This window comes from Rhodnius prolixus, unplaced genomic scaffold (assembly GCF_049639745.1).
Source record: "Rhodnius prolixus isolate KJV_2025 unplaced genomic scaffold, Rpr scaffold_6, whole genome shotgun sequence".
Lineage (NCBI taxonomy): Eukaryota > Metazoa > Arthropoda > Insecta > Hemiptera > Reduviidae > Rhodnius > Rhodnius prolixus.
The window spans coordinates 19,339,994-19,355,822 of NW_027411634.1; the positions used below are offsets into that span (position 1 = coordinate 19,339,994).

The window sequence follows — 15,829 nt, forward strand, 5'->3', positions numbered from 1 at the left end:
CCAATTTTCTAAGGAGGTGAGGTGAGACTGAAGGTGTCTGTGAGCTATTAATGGGTCTTTGTCAGTAGATAAGATGGCAGTATCGTCAGCATAGGTGAGAAGAGCAGTTTGATGATGAGTAGGTATGTCTGAGGAGTAGATTGTGTTCAGAAATGGGCCCTAATAATAATATTAAAAAATAATAATAATAATAAACTAATTTAAGGGAACAAGTATTAGCAGAGTGCTTAAAGTATACAGGATTTTAACGCGGAATTTCGAGGTTCGAATCCAGCTCCTTGGTCCTTAGATTTCCTCTTTCTAGGAGCTTCTTACAGCTCACTGTCCGCTTATGGACAGTGTTCTATGTAACTAGAGAAAACTGTCCGTTGGCCGGCAAAGCCATGAGTAGTCTTAATATTTACAAATCACCATTTTGTGCTGTAAAGTATCAAAGACGCCTGATTTACCGGATGCAACATTCTCTAAATTTAGATTAATAACAAAAGGAAAATCTCGCATTTCCTTCCAGCGCTTCACAAACCCGGATTCGCCCAATCTGTAGTTACCAGTAGAGCTTTATTATTTAGTTGAAGAATTAGGCAGACATAGAATTTGAAAGATAAAAAACTATTTGAGAACTAGTAGAATAAAAGGTAAGGTGTGGCCATTGTGGTGAAAGAAATAGTGGGCGACTCCTACATTTTAACATTATGTAATCCACTACTGCACACATTTTAACTGCATAATGCAGCAATAAATGGTTCATGAAAATTGAAAAAAAAAAAAAACGGGTAAACTATGTTTTAAATTTAAATTATTTAGAATGGTAAATTTATAAATTTGACCGAAATATTAAGAGAAGTATAAAGATGACCCAAATGACACGTCCTTGGATCAGAGCTGCCCACACAGGGCGCCAAAGGAGTGTACCATCCAAACATGGTGCTAGCAGGTGACAGTGTCTACCACTTCTGCACCAACACAGTGTTGTCTGCAAAATGCCACTATGTGCGCAATTCATCTACAATCTGCAGCAGTTCTACTGCACTATCTAATCTGCAGTTATATTCATCGCACTGTGTTCCATTATTACTGTGGCAGCACAGTATTTCTAAGGTGCTACGATAGTCGAGCGGTTAGTGGCAAGACCTGTAAAGCTAATATGTATTGTGGTAGTGGATTCGATTACTCTTGTCAAGCCTAGGCAACATTCAATACATCAATGAGGATTTATCTGGAACTGAATGATACTGAACTTTTACTAGCGAATCACAGTGAGACCGCAGTTGCGATATTCTTTTAACGGATTTGAGCAAATTCTGTAAAAGAAATAAATGTTTATGTCTATGCGAAAGATTTAAACTGGAGGCAGGGGGAAAAAAAAGGGACAGCTATGGTGAGAAGAATTGTAGACTGCAAGGATTAGATACTAGACCGATTGGTACAACTTCACAGTTCGATGCCGTAGGCCCCAGACGGGCTTTAACATAATTGCACTAAGAAATCTGTAGTCTTATAGTAATATCAGTTATAATAAGCTTCTATTTTGTCCTGCTCACTTAAGTAGTGGATTCTAAATAAATTTATTGTCAATGTAAAATCAAAGAAAATGGATCTCTCCAAAATAAACATACCTAACTACATATTAATTTCTGAAATTAACCGTTAAATAAAATCTAAAAGGCCTTGTCCAGGAATTGAACCCAATACCACCACAACCTACGAGGGTCGTTTGAAAAGTCCGTGCAAAAATAAAAACTACTTAATTTTTTGGGGTAAACCTTTTTTATTTTTCAACGTAGTCTCCTTTTAGGCTTATACACTTCGTCCAACGCTGCTCTAGTTTGTTGATCCCTTCCGAATAATAGGATTTGTCCAAGTCTGAAAAATAGCCATTCGTTTCTGCAATCACCTCCTCGTTTGAATAAAATCTTTTTCCCGCCAGCCATTTCTTCATATTGGGGAACAAATAGTAGTCCGAGGGAGCCAAGTCTGGAGAATAGGGGGGATGTGAAACGAGTTGGAACCCTATTTCCATTAATTTTGCGACCACAACTGCTGAGGTGTGAGCTGGTGCGTTGTCGTGATGGAAAAGGACTTTTTTGTGGGCCAATCGTGGGCGTTTTTCTTGCAACTCGGTTTTTAAACGGTCCAATAACGATGAATAATATGCACCTGTAATAGTTTTACCCTTTTCCAGATAGTCGATGAGGATTATTCCTTGCGAATCCCAAAAGACAGTCGCCATAATCTTTCCGGCCGAAGGAACGGTCTTCGCCTTTTTTGGCGCAGATTCCCCCTTGGTAACACATTGTTTAGATTGTTCTTTGGTCTCAGGAGTGTAGTGATGTATCCATGTTTCATCCACAGTGACGAATCGACGCTTAAAGTCCTGCGGATTCTTCTGGAACAGCTGCAAACCGTCCTTGCAACACTTCACACGATTTCGTTTTTCGTCAAGCGTGAGCAATCGCGGCACCCATCTTGCGGATAGACCCATTTGTCATGTCCAAATGTTGATGCAAAATATTATGTACCCGTTCATTCGAGATGCCCACAGCACTAGCAATCTCACGCACCTTCACTCTTCTGTCATCCATCACCATATCATGGATTTTATCAATGATTTCTGGAGTAGTAACCTCAACAGGGCGTCCAGAACGTTCAGCGTCACTTGTGCCCATATGGCCACTCCGAAAATTTTGAAACCACTTATAAACTGTTCTAATCGAAGGTGCAGAGTCACCATAATGTTTATCAAGCTTCTCTTTAGTCTCCTGAGGCGTTTTGCCTTTCATAAAGTAGTGTTTAATCAACACACGAAATTCTTTTTCGTCCATTTTTTGAAAATCACTCGACTTCCTCGATTCAAACGAATGCCAAACACAAAGAAATAGACCGATCTGGCTGAAACTTAGTGTGTGTTCTTCCAAGAGATGCTACTAACTAAACATAACCTCGATACGCGCCAGTAGTGCTATCTCTCTGACTGCACGGACTTTTCAAACGACCCTCGTACAACTTAACTTTGCGGGGCCACGCTTTTAACCGCTCGGCTATCGCGGCACCTGACTTATATTCACTATTATGCCCATTGAAATGACTTCACTCGCATTATACACCACAAAACGTGGCCAATTTTTTAGGTGACCAATTTCTAGTTGGGAATTGGTATTTTTTGTTCCACCTCCCTCATTTCATTTACGCTGTACGAACTAACAACACAATTAAGTTGTACAGTTTCATATATCTATTCTGTACACAGATCTAAACACAGGACTAGACTTAACTTATTCTATTTGTAAAATACAAGTGAAATAATATATGGTTATATTTTCAATCAAAGACCACACTAAAGAAATTTTATAGACTTTGAATGCAAACTGATAATAGAATAAATATAAGATGGTCAGAAAAGAGCTATAAAAAGAATAAGAATTTAATAAGGGGATGAAGTATAAATAGAACAGGGTAGCTTTATAACAAACTATGGGCACAGAAGAGATAGCAGTGGGTATGAGGAGGCAGGGACAAGAAGCAATGTGGGACTACTTGTAGCCCACGTCCTACACCCACATGCGATACGCCCCAGCAGTGCCACGTTGCTTCAGAGAATTCCCTCTTTTATCCCCTTAATAAATAAGTATAGAATTGTAATATTACAGGTAGTATCTATAAACATCAAGCAGTTTTACGGGACAGCAAAAGTAAGTATACAAGTGATTGAATGCTTGAATACAAAGTTTTAAGTATAAATGTCAAAAGGTCAAAAAAATAGAAAATATTTCAATTTAAAGTGGATTTTACAAATAAATCAGTAAAAGAATCAAAACAACCAAAGCCTCTGTGATATTCTTAGAAATGAATACATAATATTATTTCAATCAAAATTAATAAACAAAATCTATATACACAATGAGAATAAGCCACTGATAGAAATGAAGTGAATAAATTCTAACAGTAATTTTAATCAAACAAATAATTTGTAGTTTTAGCCAATGAAAAGGCTGCACCTCAAAATGAAGAAGGTTATTGTTATTGTTAAAACTGTAAGGTTAATGTTTGTGTAGGATGTCTAGTTGAAGGATAAGTTGGCCAAAATAATAAATATTAAATAAATCTGACCAGTGGTTAGCCTTTGATTTACCATTTTTATAAAAAAAATATATCTTAATAATAAAACAATTTTTGTGAAAATTTTTTTAGATTTGTGTAGGCCATCCCATTACATTCAAGTATGGCCATACTTTTAGCAGAATGCCAATGTTATTCTGGATCTTGTGTAGCGTGTTCATGTGTTAGGGCATCTCCACTACAGGATACGCTTCATCATCGCCTCAACTAACTACTTCCACAATCGGCCCTATATCTCTTTATATCTCACTACCACAAACAAATTTACTAGCATCATCTAAATGCACAGTTTCAATTTTAATACAATTGTAACTAATTGCATTAAATTATTATTAATATTTTTTTACGTTCTTCCAGGCCAATTTTTCAAAATCGAGTTACAGTGGAGAAATTTACAGTAACGATGTATCGCATTTCTGGGTTCGGTGGTTCGATTCCTAATATTGGCCAGGAATATAATTTGTTATTGTAATAGGAGACATTAATAGCCGAGTAAGTTTCCTATCCGGACTCCACGTCGCTCTTGTGAGTACTTGGAAATAAATAACGCCAGAAAATTCACTAATCTAAATAAATTACTCTAAAAATGAATTCATAATCAAGAGGGACCTTAAAACGATAATGAATTACAAATTAACATTGTAACTTTAACGACGTAAGTACTTTCTGCATCAACAAAATAAATAAATGGTAAATTATACAAAAATGTTACGCTTAAATCGATATATGATAATCGATAGGACAAACAATGACTAAAAAGTAAAGTAACGTATATTTATTAAGGCAAGTAAAACGTCCAACTACCAAATTAGGCATCGTTAGAGGGCGGTGACAAGCAAACATACTTTACAAAAAATTTTTACTATTATCCATTAAATAAAATCCAAAGCCTAGACCGGGAATCGAAAGTGATTGGAAAATCGTTTGGGGCTATCGTGGTGCCAAAATAGTAAGAAAAGGGTAAAATAATCGCCTATTTTTTCAGGCGGGGCTTAATGTCCAACTACCAATTAGGTATGGTGGCGGAAGCTCATACCTTACTTTACTATAAACAATCTTTTCTAACAAATAAAAAGTAGTCACACACGGGATTCGAACTGGGAATCTCCTACTTACAAAACCACTCTTCACCACTAGACCAACAACCACCCCTAAACTCTGGGTTCAGCCAAAATACTATAAAACACAGTTTGAACTAATACCTCAGAATTAACAATTAACGGCAACGAAGCACTATGCGAAATTCAAAGAGATTAATATTCAGTACAAGAATGGTTACTTTATTTTAAGTTTATCGTTGCGGTATACAAAATTTGTCAATAACTGTTTTATTAAAAAAAATAAATAAATAAATAAATAAAAAAAGAAATTCATATTCTCAAAAATGATAGCTCGGAACTTAAATATTTTTGAAGGTTTCTTAAAAGAAAAAAGATTTACCTAACTATAAAGAAGATAAAAGTTTTACTAAAATTGATAGAAGATTTCAGAAGTCACTTCTTAACTTTTTGATAGTGAAATTAGTTGAGCGGAGATATTATAAAGCATAAAAAAATATTCCAAGCATTGGCTGCAGTAGAATCCAAAAAGAGAATTAAAAAGAAAAATTGCAACTGTTCATAAACCATGACATACGAGGTGTGTTCAAAAAATAACGGGAATTTTTAAATTTCGCGGGTTTGGAGAGTCTGATTGTAAAATTTTTTTTTTTATTATGTTGGTACACATGCCCCTGAAGTACGATAAAATTTTCAGTAATATTCATTGTTTACTTCTTAAGTGGCAGCCGTTAAGGTTAGACGTGTTTTTCGAGCTTGGCGATTTTTGTTTGTTAAAAAAAATGGATCAAAGAATTTGTATTAAATTTTGCGTAAAAAATGAAATAAAGTGTGTGAAATGTTAATAAAGGCATATGGTGAGTCTGCTATGAGCGTTTCCAAGATGGCCCCGAAAACGTTGAAGATGACGAACGACCTGGACGTCCAAGCACATCAACAACCGATGAAAACGTGAAAAAAGTGAAAGAAATGGTTATGAACGATCGCCGAATCACAATCAGAGAAGTCGCTGATGATGTTGCCATATCAATTGGCTCATGCCATGAAATTTTTTCGGATGTTTTGGGTATGAAACGTGTGGCAGCAAAATTTGTTCCAAAATTGTTGAATTTCGAACAAAAACAGCGGAGAATGGAAGTTGCTCAAGAGTCACTCAATGAAGTCGACAACGATGCGGATCTACTGAAACGTGTTATAACAGGTGACGAAACATGGGTTTACGGATATGATGTCGAAACTAAGGCTCAATCGTCCCAGTGGAGGCATTCTGGATCGCCAAGACCGAAAAAGGCTCGACAAGTGCGGTCGAATGTGAAGGTTATGCTCACTGTGTTCTTCGATTTTAATGGCATAGTGCATCATGAATTCTTGCCACAAGGTCAAACAATCAATAAGGAGTACTACCTACAAGTTCAACGCCGTTTGCGTGAAGCAATCCGAAAAAAACGCCCGGATTTGTGGCAAAACAATTCATGGATTTTGCACCACGATAATGCACCTGCTCACACTTCATTGCTTGTTCGTGAATTTTGGCCAAAAACAAAACTTTAACGATGCCCCAGCTTCCATATTCGCCAGACATGGCTCCATGTGACTTTTTTCTATTTCCAAACATAAAGAGAACATTAAAAGGCCGTCGTTTTACAAGCATAGATGACATTAAAAGCGAATCGCTGAAAGAGCTGCAAGCTATCACAAAGATCGAGTTTCAGAAGTGTTTCGAGGATTGGAAAAAGCGCTGGCACAAGTGTATTGTATGCGAAGGGGACTACTTTGAAGGCGACAATATTAATGTAGATGAATAAATAAATATTTTTTTCAAAAAACGAAAATTCCCGTTACTTTTTGAACACACCTCGTACATACATAGAGAAAGAATACAGATTGAAAATTAATAATTAATAATAAATATAAAACCACATAATCTTATTTCTCTATTGTTTATTTAAAATATTACATGGCAGCCTGCTAAAGTTCAGGAGGCAAAATAATATAACCTATAGGACCCTCTAAATAGTAATGAACTTTATAACCTCAAGAACACAGCTTAAAATATTTTTTTTTTTTCTTTCACCAATTCTCAAGTAAATTTAAAAAATTAGATTTTGAAAATTGGACAGATCGCATTCATATATTATTATAAAGATGGCTACAAATAGATAAATCAACAATTAATTATTTAAAAAAAAAATATTAATAAAAAAATCCCTTTTAGAAGTCACACTACAGGATACTGACAAAAGAGGTATTAAATAAATTAATTCAAACTCGGACAGACTATAGTTGTAAATCAGTCCGTATGAGTCTCATTTTGCCTGTTTATATTAGCCTGCATGCGTCTCATTTTGCCTGTTTATATTAGCCTTTCTCTTTTGATCTAAACATAACTTTTATGTTTCATCATCAACTCTTGGTAAGTTGTTAATCATGTACTTTCTATTAGACCTCCACCAGTTCTAAACTAAAAACTTACTACAAATATCTTTCACTAAACCATAATATATTATACAGTTAGGAATTTACATGAATCATTACTCTCTTAGTTACTAGATAAATGTTTCTCTGTCATGAATTTACATCTAATGTGAATGGAAAACCACAAACGAGAATTCTTGTTTTTTTTTGTTAATTTAATTTTATTCATATCAAACTGGTATTTAATAGTAAGTAAAGTAAATACCTAATAAACAATTTTTTCTAACAAATAAAAAGTAGACATACGCAAGATTTGAACTGGGGATCTTCTACTCCAAAAGCAACGCTCTTGACCACTAGACCAACACTCGCCCCGATTTAATTTAGTAAAAAATGTATCTATGCATATGTAATGGGTATATGCAAAGTTGACAGAAAATCCTAGGAATCATTTTGTTTTTACTAAAACTTTTAACAAACACAAACATTTAGCCTCCCCTTCAACAGAAACAATAGATAAGACTTGATCTAAAATGGCTAAATGACTAAAATAGCACACTTAAGAGAGATGCCTGCACTAATGTTTCTAAGAACTAATTGGTCCTTACTGTTGATTCCTGAAGAGTATGTATAAGAAGTTTCCAGGAATTACCTTCCTATAACCTTACATTCAGCCAACCAAGAAGTATGAAGTAAGTATGGAATATGCTCAAAATAATACGAGAGAAAGAATAAATGCGAGACAAATTTGTTAAAAACTTCTTTTTCGAATTCAGAAGGCCTCAAAAATATTTCCATTGAAAATTCAAAACCAAAACCCAGCACGATTACAATACATTCTCTTACTTAGTGAGTAAGTAAAGTAAAGTAATCGCCTATTTTTTCAGGTGGGGCTTAACGTCCAACTACCAAGGTGTTGTGGACGGAGGCGACTAGCAAACATACTTTACTGTTAACTTCTTTTTATTAACCATTAAATAAAATCCAAGGCCTAAGACCGGAAATCGAACCCAGTACCACAATACATATTAGCTTCGCAGGTCTGCATTCTCTTATTTAGTACTTAAGTAGGGTAAAAAAAATTAAAAATGATTAAGGAGCTATTAATTAATTAAAAAAGTCAATTAAAATACAAAGAAAATTTATATTTTTACTGTTCCCTGATTGGTCCGTCTTTGGGTTGCTTGGTAAAATAGAGAGAGACGATGTAGAATAATTATAAAATATTAATTAATAGTGCGAGGGGATCTGGGTAAGAATTTGTGTTAATTATTTCCTTTATTGGACCTCAATTACACTTTATTTTCTCACATTAGTACCAGCTGGTTAACTTTACCACGAGAAGAAATGATACCACCTGCTAAGAAGGCGAAGAATGTCTTCCTTCCTCGTACAGCATTAGATTTGAAATTAAATACAGTCGACTCACGATAATTCGAAACTCGATAATTCGAATTTTTCCATAATTCGAACTCTCGATAATTCGAATTTTTCTTGTAGTCCCTTGGATATCGATTTATCGAGAGTCGACTGTTTTAGCAAAGATGTTTCATGTACGTTTAAATGTAAAAAAAAAAATTATTAAATTAAAAAATCGCGAATGAAAAAAAATGTATCCGAGAATCAAAAATCAAAATTTCCTTTTTCCTAGAGAGTAAAAACTCGAAAATAAAAATTTGAAATGAACGCAATGCTTCCCTTTCACCTAGTAAGATAACGTTTTGGTACTAGAAAATAGATCAAGATTCCTATAATACCTACAAATTCACCACTATGAGAAAATAATGAACAATTACGAAAAATTTGCGTCTATTTTATTTTTTAGAAAATCAATCTTAAAAAAATCGTCAAGTTTGTTTGATTTAAGAAAATGTAAATCTCAAGAATTTTTAAATCTTGTCCTTAATAAAGCAAAATTAATTTGCATAAAATCAGTGAGCCATTTTAAATTAGACATTCAAGGACAAAACACCCTCCTACACATTTTTTTTCCACATGCAGAAAAAAAAAAAATTATTTGCTAGTTTGATTTAAGATGAGAAGAGCAAAACATAAATTTGTAGCTTCCATTATTATTGTTTACTTAAAGAGTTGAGGTTACCATCATTTAAACAGAAAAGTTAATAGTTTTAGTTATATAGCTAATATAACAAAATTAAATATAAAACGTGTTAAAATCTACCATGAATACAAAAAAATAACCTCTTCAATTTATTCACACCTCACTAATGTATATCAAACTAAATAGAAAATAGAGATAGATAGATAGAGTGGGGAAAAAAAGATTTAGAGGCAAGGTATTTGCAATAGTTGAATAGCTCTTAAGCTTCTTTTGGCTGACGTTTGTGCTTCCTGCTTCGTACTGAATACTAAAAAGGTATTAAGTATTATTTAAAACGAAACAATCTTTAATGCTCATCATGCATGTAGGGTCACGCAATACTATAGATGTTTATAAGGTTGTAGGTAACATAATGATAAAAGCAAAACTGTTCTTTTACATATACTTATATATATATATATATATATATATATATATATATTCCTTTGTACTTCTAATGTTCAATTAATTCTATTTTGTATGATTCAATTATTTTGCAACCAACTCAAAAGAATAAAATAATAATGATTAAATATCTCACGAGTTGCTCTCTTCCATCTTTATCCTCAATTCTAATTCACTATTTTTTGTATATTACATAAAAACTTAATCTCATTCTAAAAATTTATTTTATTTACTTAAAAATAAAGTTTATGATAATCATACATCTTCAGAGATTGATTTCATTATGTTTTTGTAGAAAAATGTATCTTTCACTAACAAAATTTTTGTTAAGTTGCAATAACTGACTGACTTTTTTTTTAAGTACAAATAAGTTTACGAAATTTAATGAACCAAAATTGACTTTCCTAGACTGCAGTTAATAAAATAATAATAAATTTACTTTATTATTTTTTTTCAAATTTAGAACTACTATTCAATAGTCAGTTCATTCTAATACCCTCAACAAAGCACCAGCATCATAAAATAAAAATATAGACATGATATAGTAAATTGCGAAATACTAAAAAACTAGCCTAGAAATGGTTGCACTTTTTTATCGATTTTGAACAGACTCGATTTAATAAAAATCGTATTTATAAGGTGATTAATTCTATTTACCAATGTGATGAAACTGGCCATTAGAGTGGTTTGTAACTATGGTAATAAAAAGTGACAAATCTGTCATAGATAATGTTTCGCTAGGCGTTTTAGAATAGAATAATTAATTTTTAGTTCCTGAAACTTAGAAAATGGTCGTCGATTATCCCTATTTCATAATTTCCATCAGAAGATTAACCGAACTACGCTGTGTGAGGATTAAAAAAAGCCTAACAATCAACACCCAAGATATTCTTTACAAATCTTAGAATATTTTCATTTCATTAATTCATTTAAGGCTAAACGTTATTGTGTGGGTCAGTTAAACATTCATGAGAAAACATATTTTGTAATATTTTGGTCTGATTGTAATTCTATTGCAGAAAATATGCGTGGCACGCCTCCTTTTTTGCCCCCAGAAAAAAAAAAAACTGTCAAAAATGGCGATTAGAAAAATGATGGAACATAAAGTCTACCAATCTTTTAAAAATAAACATTTTAAACAATGGAGAATTTTTAGATTTAGCTAGCACAGAAAAGATTATGTAATAAACTAAACGACAAAGCAGAAACTGAATATTACACTAAAGTTATCATTAAATACAAGAAAGTTACCGTACCAACTTAAATTGGTTAGAAAGCTATTTGTCACGGCCTCTTTAATTTAATTTAAGGCACCACTTGCGTGTTTCATTTTAATAGTTTTTTTAATATAATAAATTTTCATCTTCAATGTAGTTACTGTAAATTACTCACAGGAATATTGGACGTTCTAAGAAATTCCAGCAATGCTTCAAGTGATCCTAGAGTGGACGCTTGAACGTATACTCCTCTCTCCTTAAGTTTAATACTACTCAAGGCACGTTTCAGTTCTTTTGAAACTTCTTCTTTAAATAGATCCACCTCGTCTGGCATCTCAGCTACACGAAGATTAAGCCCTGCCAGAAAACAACGAATTTTAATTGTAAGAAGACATCTTGAAACAATATTAGCAGTATAATTACAGTTTTAAAGGTTACTAAATGATTAAAGTATAAATATTCTATAGGAAGTTAGAATTTTTCATTTTCCCAAACTTGAACCACCCGAGTTTTGAGTCATACTAACAAACCTAATGAAATAAATACAACGAACCTAAAAGTATCTTAAAACCCCTTTTTTATACAATTGTGAAGGCCAAAATGATTTTTAATTTTTATTTTTCAATGGTGAATTCAATTAATGATTTGAACTAGTACAATCATTAGTTCAAAGTGTTAGAACAGAAAGAACGACTAATTATTGTAATAATCAAGAAAAATCCTTTGTTAAAGCTTGTAATCAATCAAACTTTTTTCAAGCTTATTGGTACTTACTGCTTAGCATTGGCGCTCCTTTAATATGTAAAACGTGTAATATCCTAAGCATAAATAAACTAATAATTAAATCAAGAAAAAAATACCTGCAATAACTTTTTCTAAATCTTTTCCAGCAATTTTTACTCCTTGGGCTGCCTTAATTTCTTTATACTCCACATAGGCATTCTGGAAGAAAAGGTATGTGTTTTTTCAATTAAACGAAATACAGAATAAATACTACATTAAGTAAAAAAAAGGTTATTTTTTTGAGAAGACAATAAATTTTAAATGTATAATTTGTTGGTGATCCATTTGAAAATCGCATTATAATTCTGCCTAATAATGTCGAACTATTATACATTTGTAATACTGAATATAGATGAATATATTCAAATTTCCTAAAAAGAAATTTTATTAACTCTAAAGAATGAAAGCAAGTCGAAAAGTAATCAACAAACTTTAAATAATAAAGTGGAGAACGACTTACAAATAATACTTCAATTAAATAAATTAATAAATAAAAAATACTCAATACGTCATATTTCTAACCTTTACTCTGAGTTCTTTCAATGGTTGAGGCATAAGTAAAGAACGTATCTGGGTAACAATTGGAGCTTCAGTTCCAGCAAGTACTACTGTATCTCCTTCTCTTAGGTAACCATTTACCAAAATTACATCAATAGTTGTACCCAGTCCAGAAATTGCTTTTACTTCTAATACAGTTGCCTAAAATTATTCAATTAACAGTTATTTAATAATCACTTATAATAAATATTTAACTAAGACGTTTCAAAGGACAACGAATGTAAAGATTAAAGGGGACAAGGAACTAATAATTTTCAGAAAAAGATTAGATCTAAAATATTCTAAGATAAATGTTTAATTATAATACAAGCCTCTAGTTTCACCTAGCACTTATAACTAAGCCCATAAAAGCTATTTCTGTTCCTAAATTTATTTTCAAATAGATTGGTAAATCTTCTAAAAATTGAATTCACTAAGTATGATTAGTTGCTAGATACAAGTTGACACTCAGATTTTCAGCACCAAATAGTAATTTAAAGAAACCACCGATTGGTTTATCAATTTTTTTGGAAATCTTGCCGTTAAAGTGGCCAAAGGACTAGAAACTTCAGATCTTGCTGAAAAATGCCAATAAAATTCATTAGTCAATAAGTTTGGGGTTTATAACATCAGAACTACTTATATTTTTGTTTTCTCTTTGGTTTTTATTAATTCGTTGGAGAATTTAAGAATATTATTTATTTGAAGCTAAAATTTAACTCTAAAATTGCTGACTTATAAAATAAAATAAATAGTGCCAACAAATTCAGGAGGGGGCGTTTTGTCCAACCACTATTAGATATCATGGTCAGAAAATACTTTACAATGTCATTAAATAAAATCCAATTCAATTAAATCAATTTACGTATTTAGGGAGCCTCGAAAATACTTTCTTTATTTTTGTCATGAATGCTCAAAATCAAAACTCTGTAAATGGCAAAACTTTCTGTTTCGAAAGATCAATAGGAGAATGACTGTTCATTCTCAGCCAATAACTGTTTTTATATATATATATATATATATATATATATATATATATATATATATATATATATATATATATATATATATAATTATTTAGAATGAAAAAAAAATAATACACACCTGCAACTCTTCACTGAATGCAAGCCTTTTTGCTAACATAGTTTGACACGATTCTACAATTAAAGCTAATAGATTGCCCATACCTTCGCCCGTAATGGCAGACGTGGGCACTAAAGAAACATAACTTCTTACATCAGGATTATTGTAGAAAAGGGCTGCATTTAGACCCTACAAATATATTTATATTGTGTATTATCCAATAAATTTTGTAATACGTATTTAAATTTATAAGGTCCATTGCATGATAAAAAATTTATGAGTAACGCATACCTGTTCAGCAAACTGAACTATCACCTCATTAGTTCTTTGTTCAAATTCAAGTTGAGTATTCGCAGCTTGTGCTTTAATAACATCTCTTATATCTTTTCTGTTAATTGTTTGCCAATCATACAGCCTAAATTAAAAAAAAAATCGTTTAATTTGAAGAATTCACCTTTTATAGGAGCATAAATAATGCAATTTTGGAGCGATTTGATTCAAAATCAAATATAAGAAAGTTAAAAATGAAGTAAACAACTTTTTCTTACAATGATTCTCAAGGTTTTAACTTATACATTTTTGTCAAACCCCTAATTTTAAAAAATATTTTATTTTTCCACGCTACGATTGCTCTGAAAGAATTTTTAGAAAAAAAATATGTATAAATAAAATTTAAAAATCTAAGTCCATGTAGTATTACGAAAAAATAATAAGGAATAGGTCCCAAATAAAATTAGATTTAGTATTAGACATTAAGTGGTTAAAAAACCTCAAATTTAAAAACACAAATGGTTAGGACTTTTTTTTTTATGGCCATCTTTTAAAACCTACATATAACCTACTCTTCCTCATACCCCACGGCACACTCTAAAAATACTATAATCAGGAAACCAAAAAAATGTTTTTTTCTGGATTTAACTCCAATTTGATAATTGATGCGCAAGATTTTCTTATAAAATAATAAGAAAAGCCTTTTTTAAAAAATTAAAAAAAATGTAAGTTCAAAGAAGAACAATATTCATAAAAATAATTCATAAAATTTTACCTATCAATTTTATTTAGAGCCACTATAAATGGAGTTTTCCTCTGTTTGAGCAAGTTGAGAGATTCAATAGTTTGTGGTTCAAGTCCATGCATAATGTCAACAACTAGAATCGCTATATCACAGAGGGAAGATCCTCTTGATCTCAAATTAGAGAAAGATTCGTGACCTGGTGTATCTATGATGAGGAGACCAGGTATCTTCAAATCTAGTTGCGAAAACTAATACAACAAAAATTTACAAATTACATTATATATTGGTAAGTGAAAAAATGATGACATTCATTTATGCTACTTTGGGGATTTTGTTGAGGAATTATTTTTCTAAACTGGATATGAAAGGAAGTGTATGCTTAGTTCTGTTCCGTTCCTTGTGTTCCTAGCACTTCCCCACACATCATAACTGAGCCGAAATGTTTAAAAACCAGATAAAAATTATTTTTAAAAGATCTATCCACAAACTATCCAAAGTAAGCATCACAAATATATAAATTTAGATACTTTATCTTCTTGTGTAAGTAGAGTCGCTGCAACTTAAGATTAAGTCATCAACTCTGACAAAGATGATTAATCAGCTCTTACGATCGAGTAACAAATAAATATTTTGTCCTGACGGCTTACAACTAAAGCGAAGGTTGTTTAGTCAGTGTGAAACAAGGTTCACCTTTATGCTATCATGCAAATAAAAATGCGAACATTCTAAAACTGATAGATTCAAAATACAGAACACTAATTAGTCCAGAACTCTTTAAAAAAATTAAATCAAAATAAAATAATCTAAGTAAAAGATGGAGTGAATTCAAATTCAATTAATAAAATCAATACATAAGGTCAACATAACAATGTGTCAATTGTTAAAAATTAATTATTCAAAAGATGGAAATTATTTAAGAAACTTTATATAAATAGAAGAAAATAATTACAAAAATCACATACCCCTTTTACAATTTTTGCTTGATCTTTTATAGCATCTATAGGAACATTAGTTGCTCCAATTTGTTGAGTGATACCTCCTGCTTCTCCGTCTTGCACATTTGTTCTACGAAGTTTGTCTAATATCTTTGTTTTCCCTA

At 32.0% G+C, this 15,829-nt stretch overlaps 1 protein-coding gene across 2 annotated transcripts in view; it reads right to left on the bottom strand.

Moving 5' to 3' along the window:
• Positions 1–15,829, bottom strand: part of eIF5B (eukaryotic translation initiation factor 5B) — an 89,937-nt gene that overhangs the window by 65,238 nt on the left and 8,870 nt on the right. For both annotated transcript variants that reach the window (XM_074142248.1, XM_074142247.1), the window contains 7 exons: positions 15,693–15,826; positions 14,761–14,978; positions 14,007–14,130; positions 13,737–13,904; positions 12,618–12,794; positions 12,173–12,254; positions 11,488–11,669 (listed from right to left, as the gene is read on the bottom strand). In XM_074142248.1, coding sequence (XP_073998349.1) covers positions 11,488–11,669; positions 12,173–12,254; positions 12,618–12,794; positions 13,737–13,904; positions 14,007–14,130; positions 14,761–14,978; positions 15,693–15,826 — 1,085 coding nt within the window. The remainder of the gene's footprint in view (positions 1–11,487; positions 11,670–12,172; positions 12,255–12,617; positions 12,795–13,736; positions 13,905–14,006; positions 14,131–14,760; positions 14,979–15,692; positions 15,827–15,829) is intronic.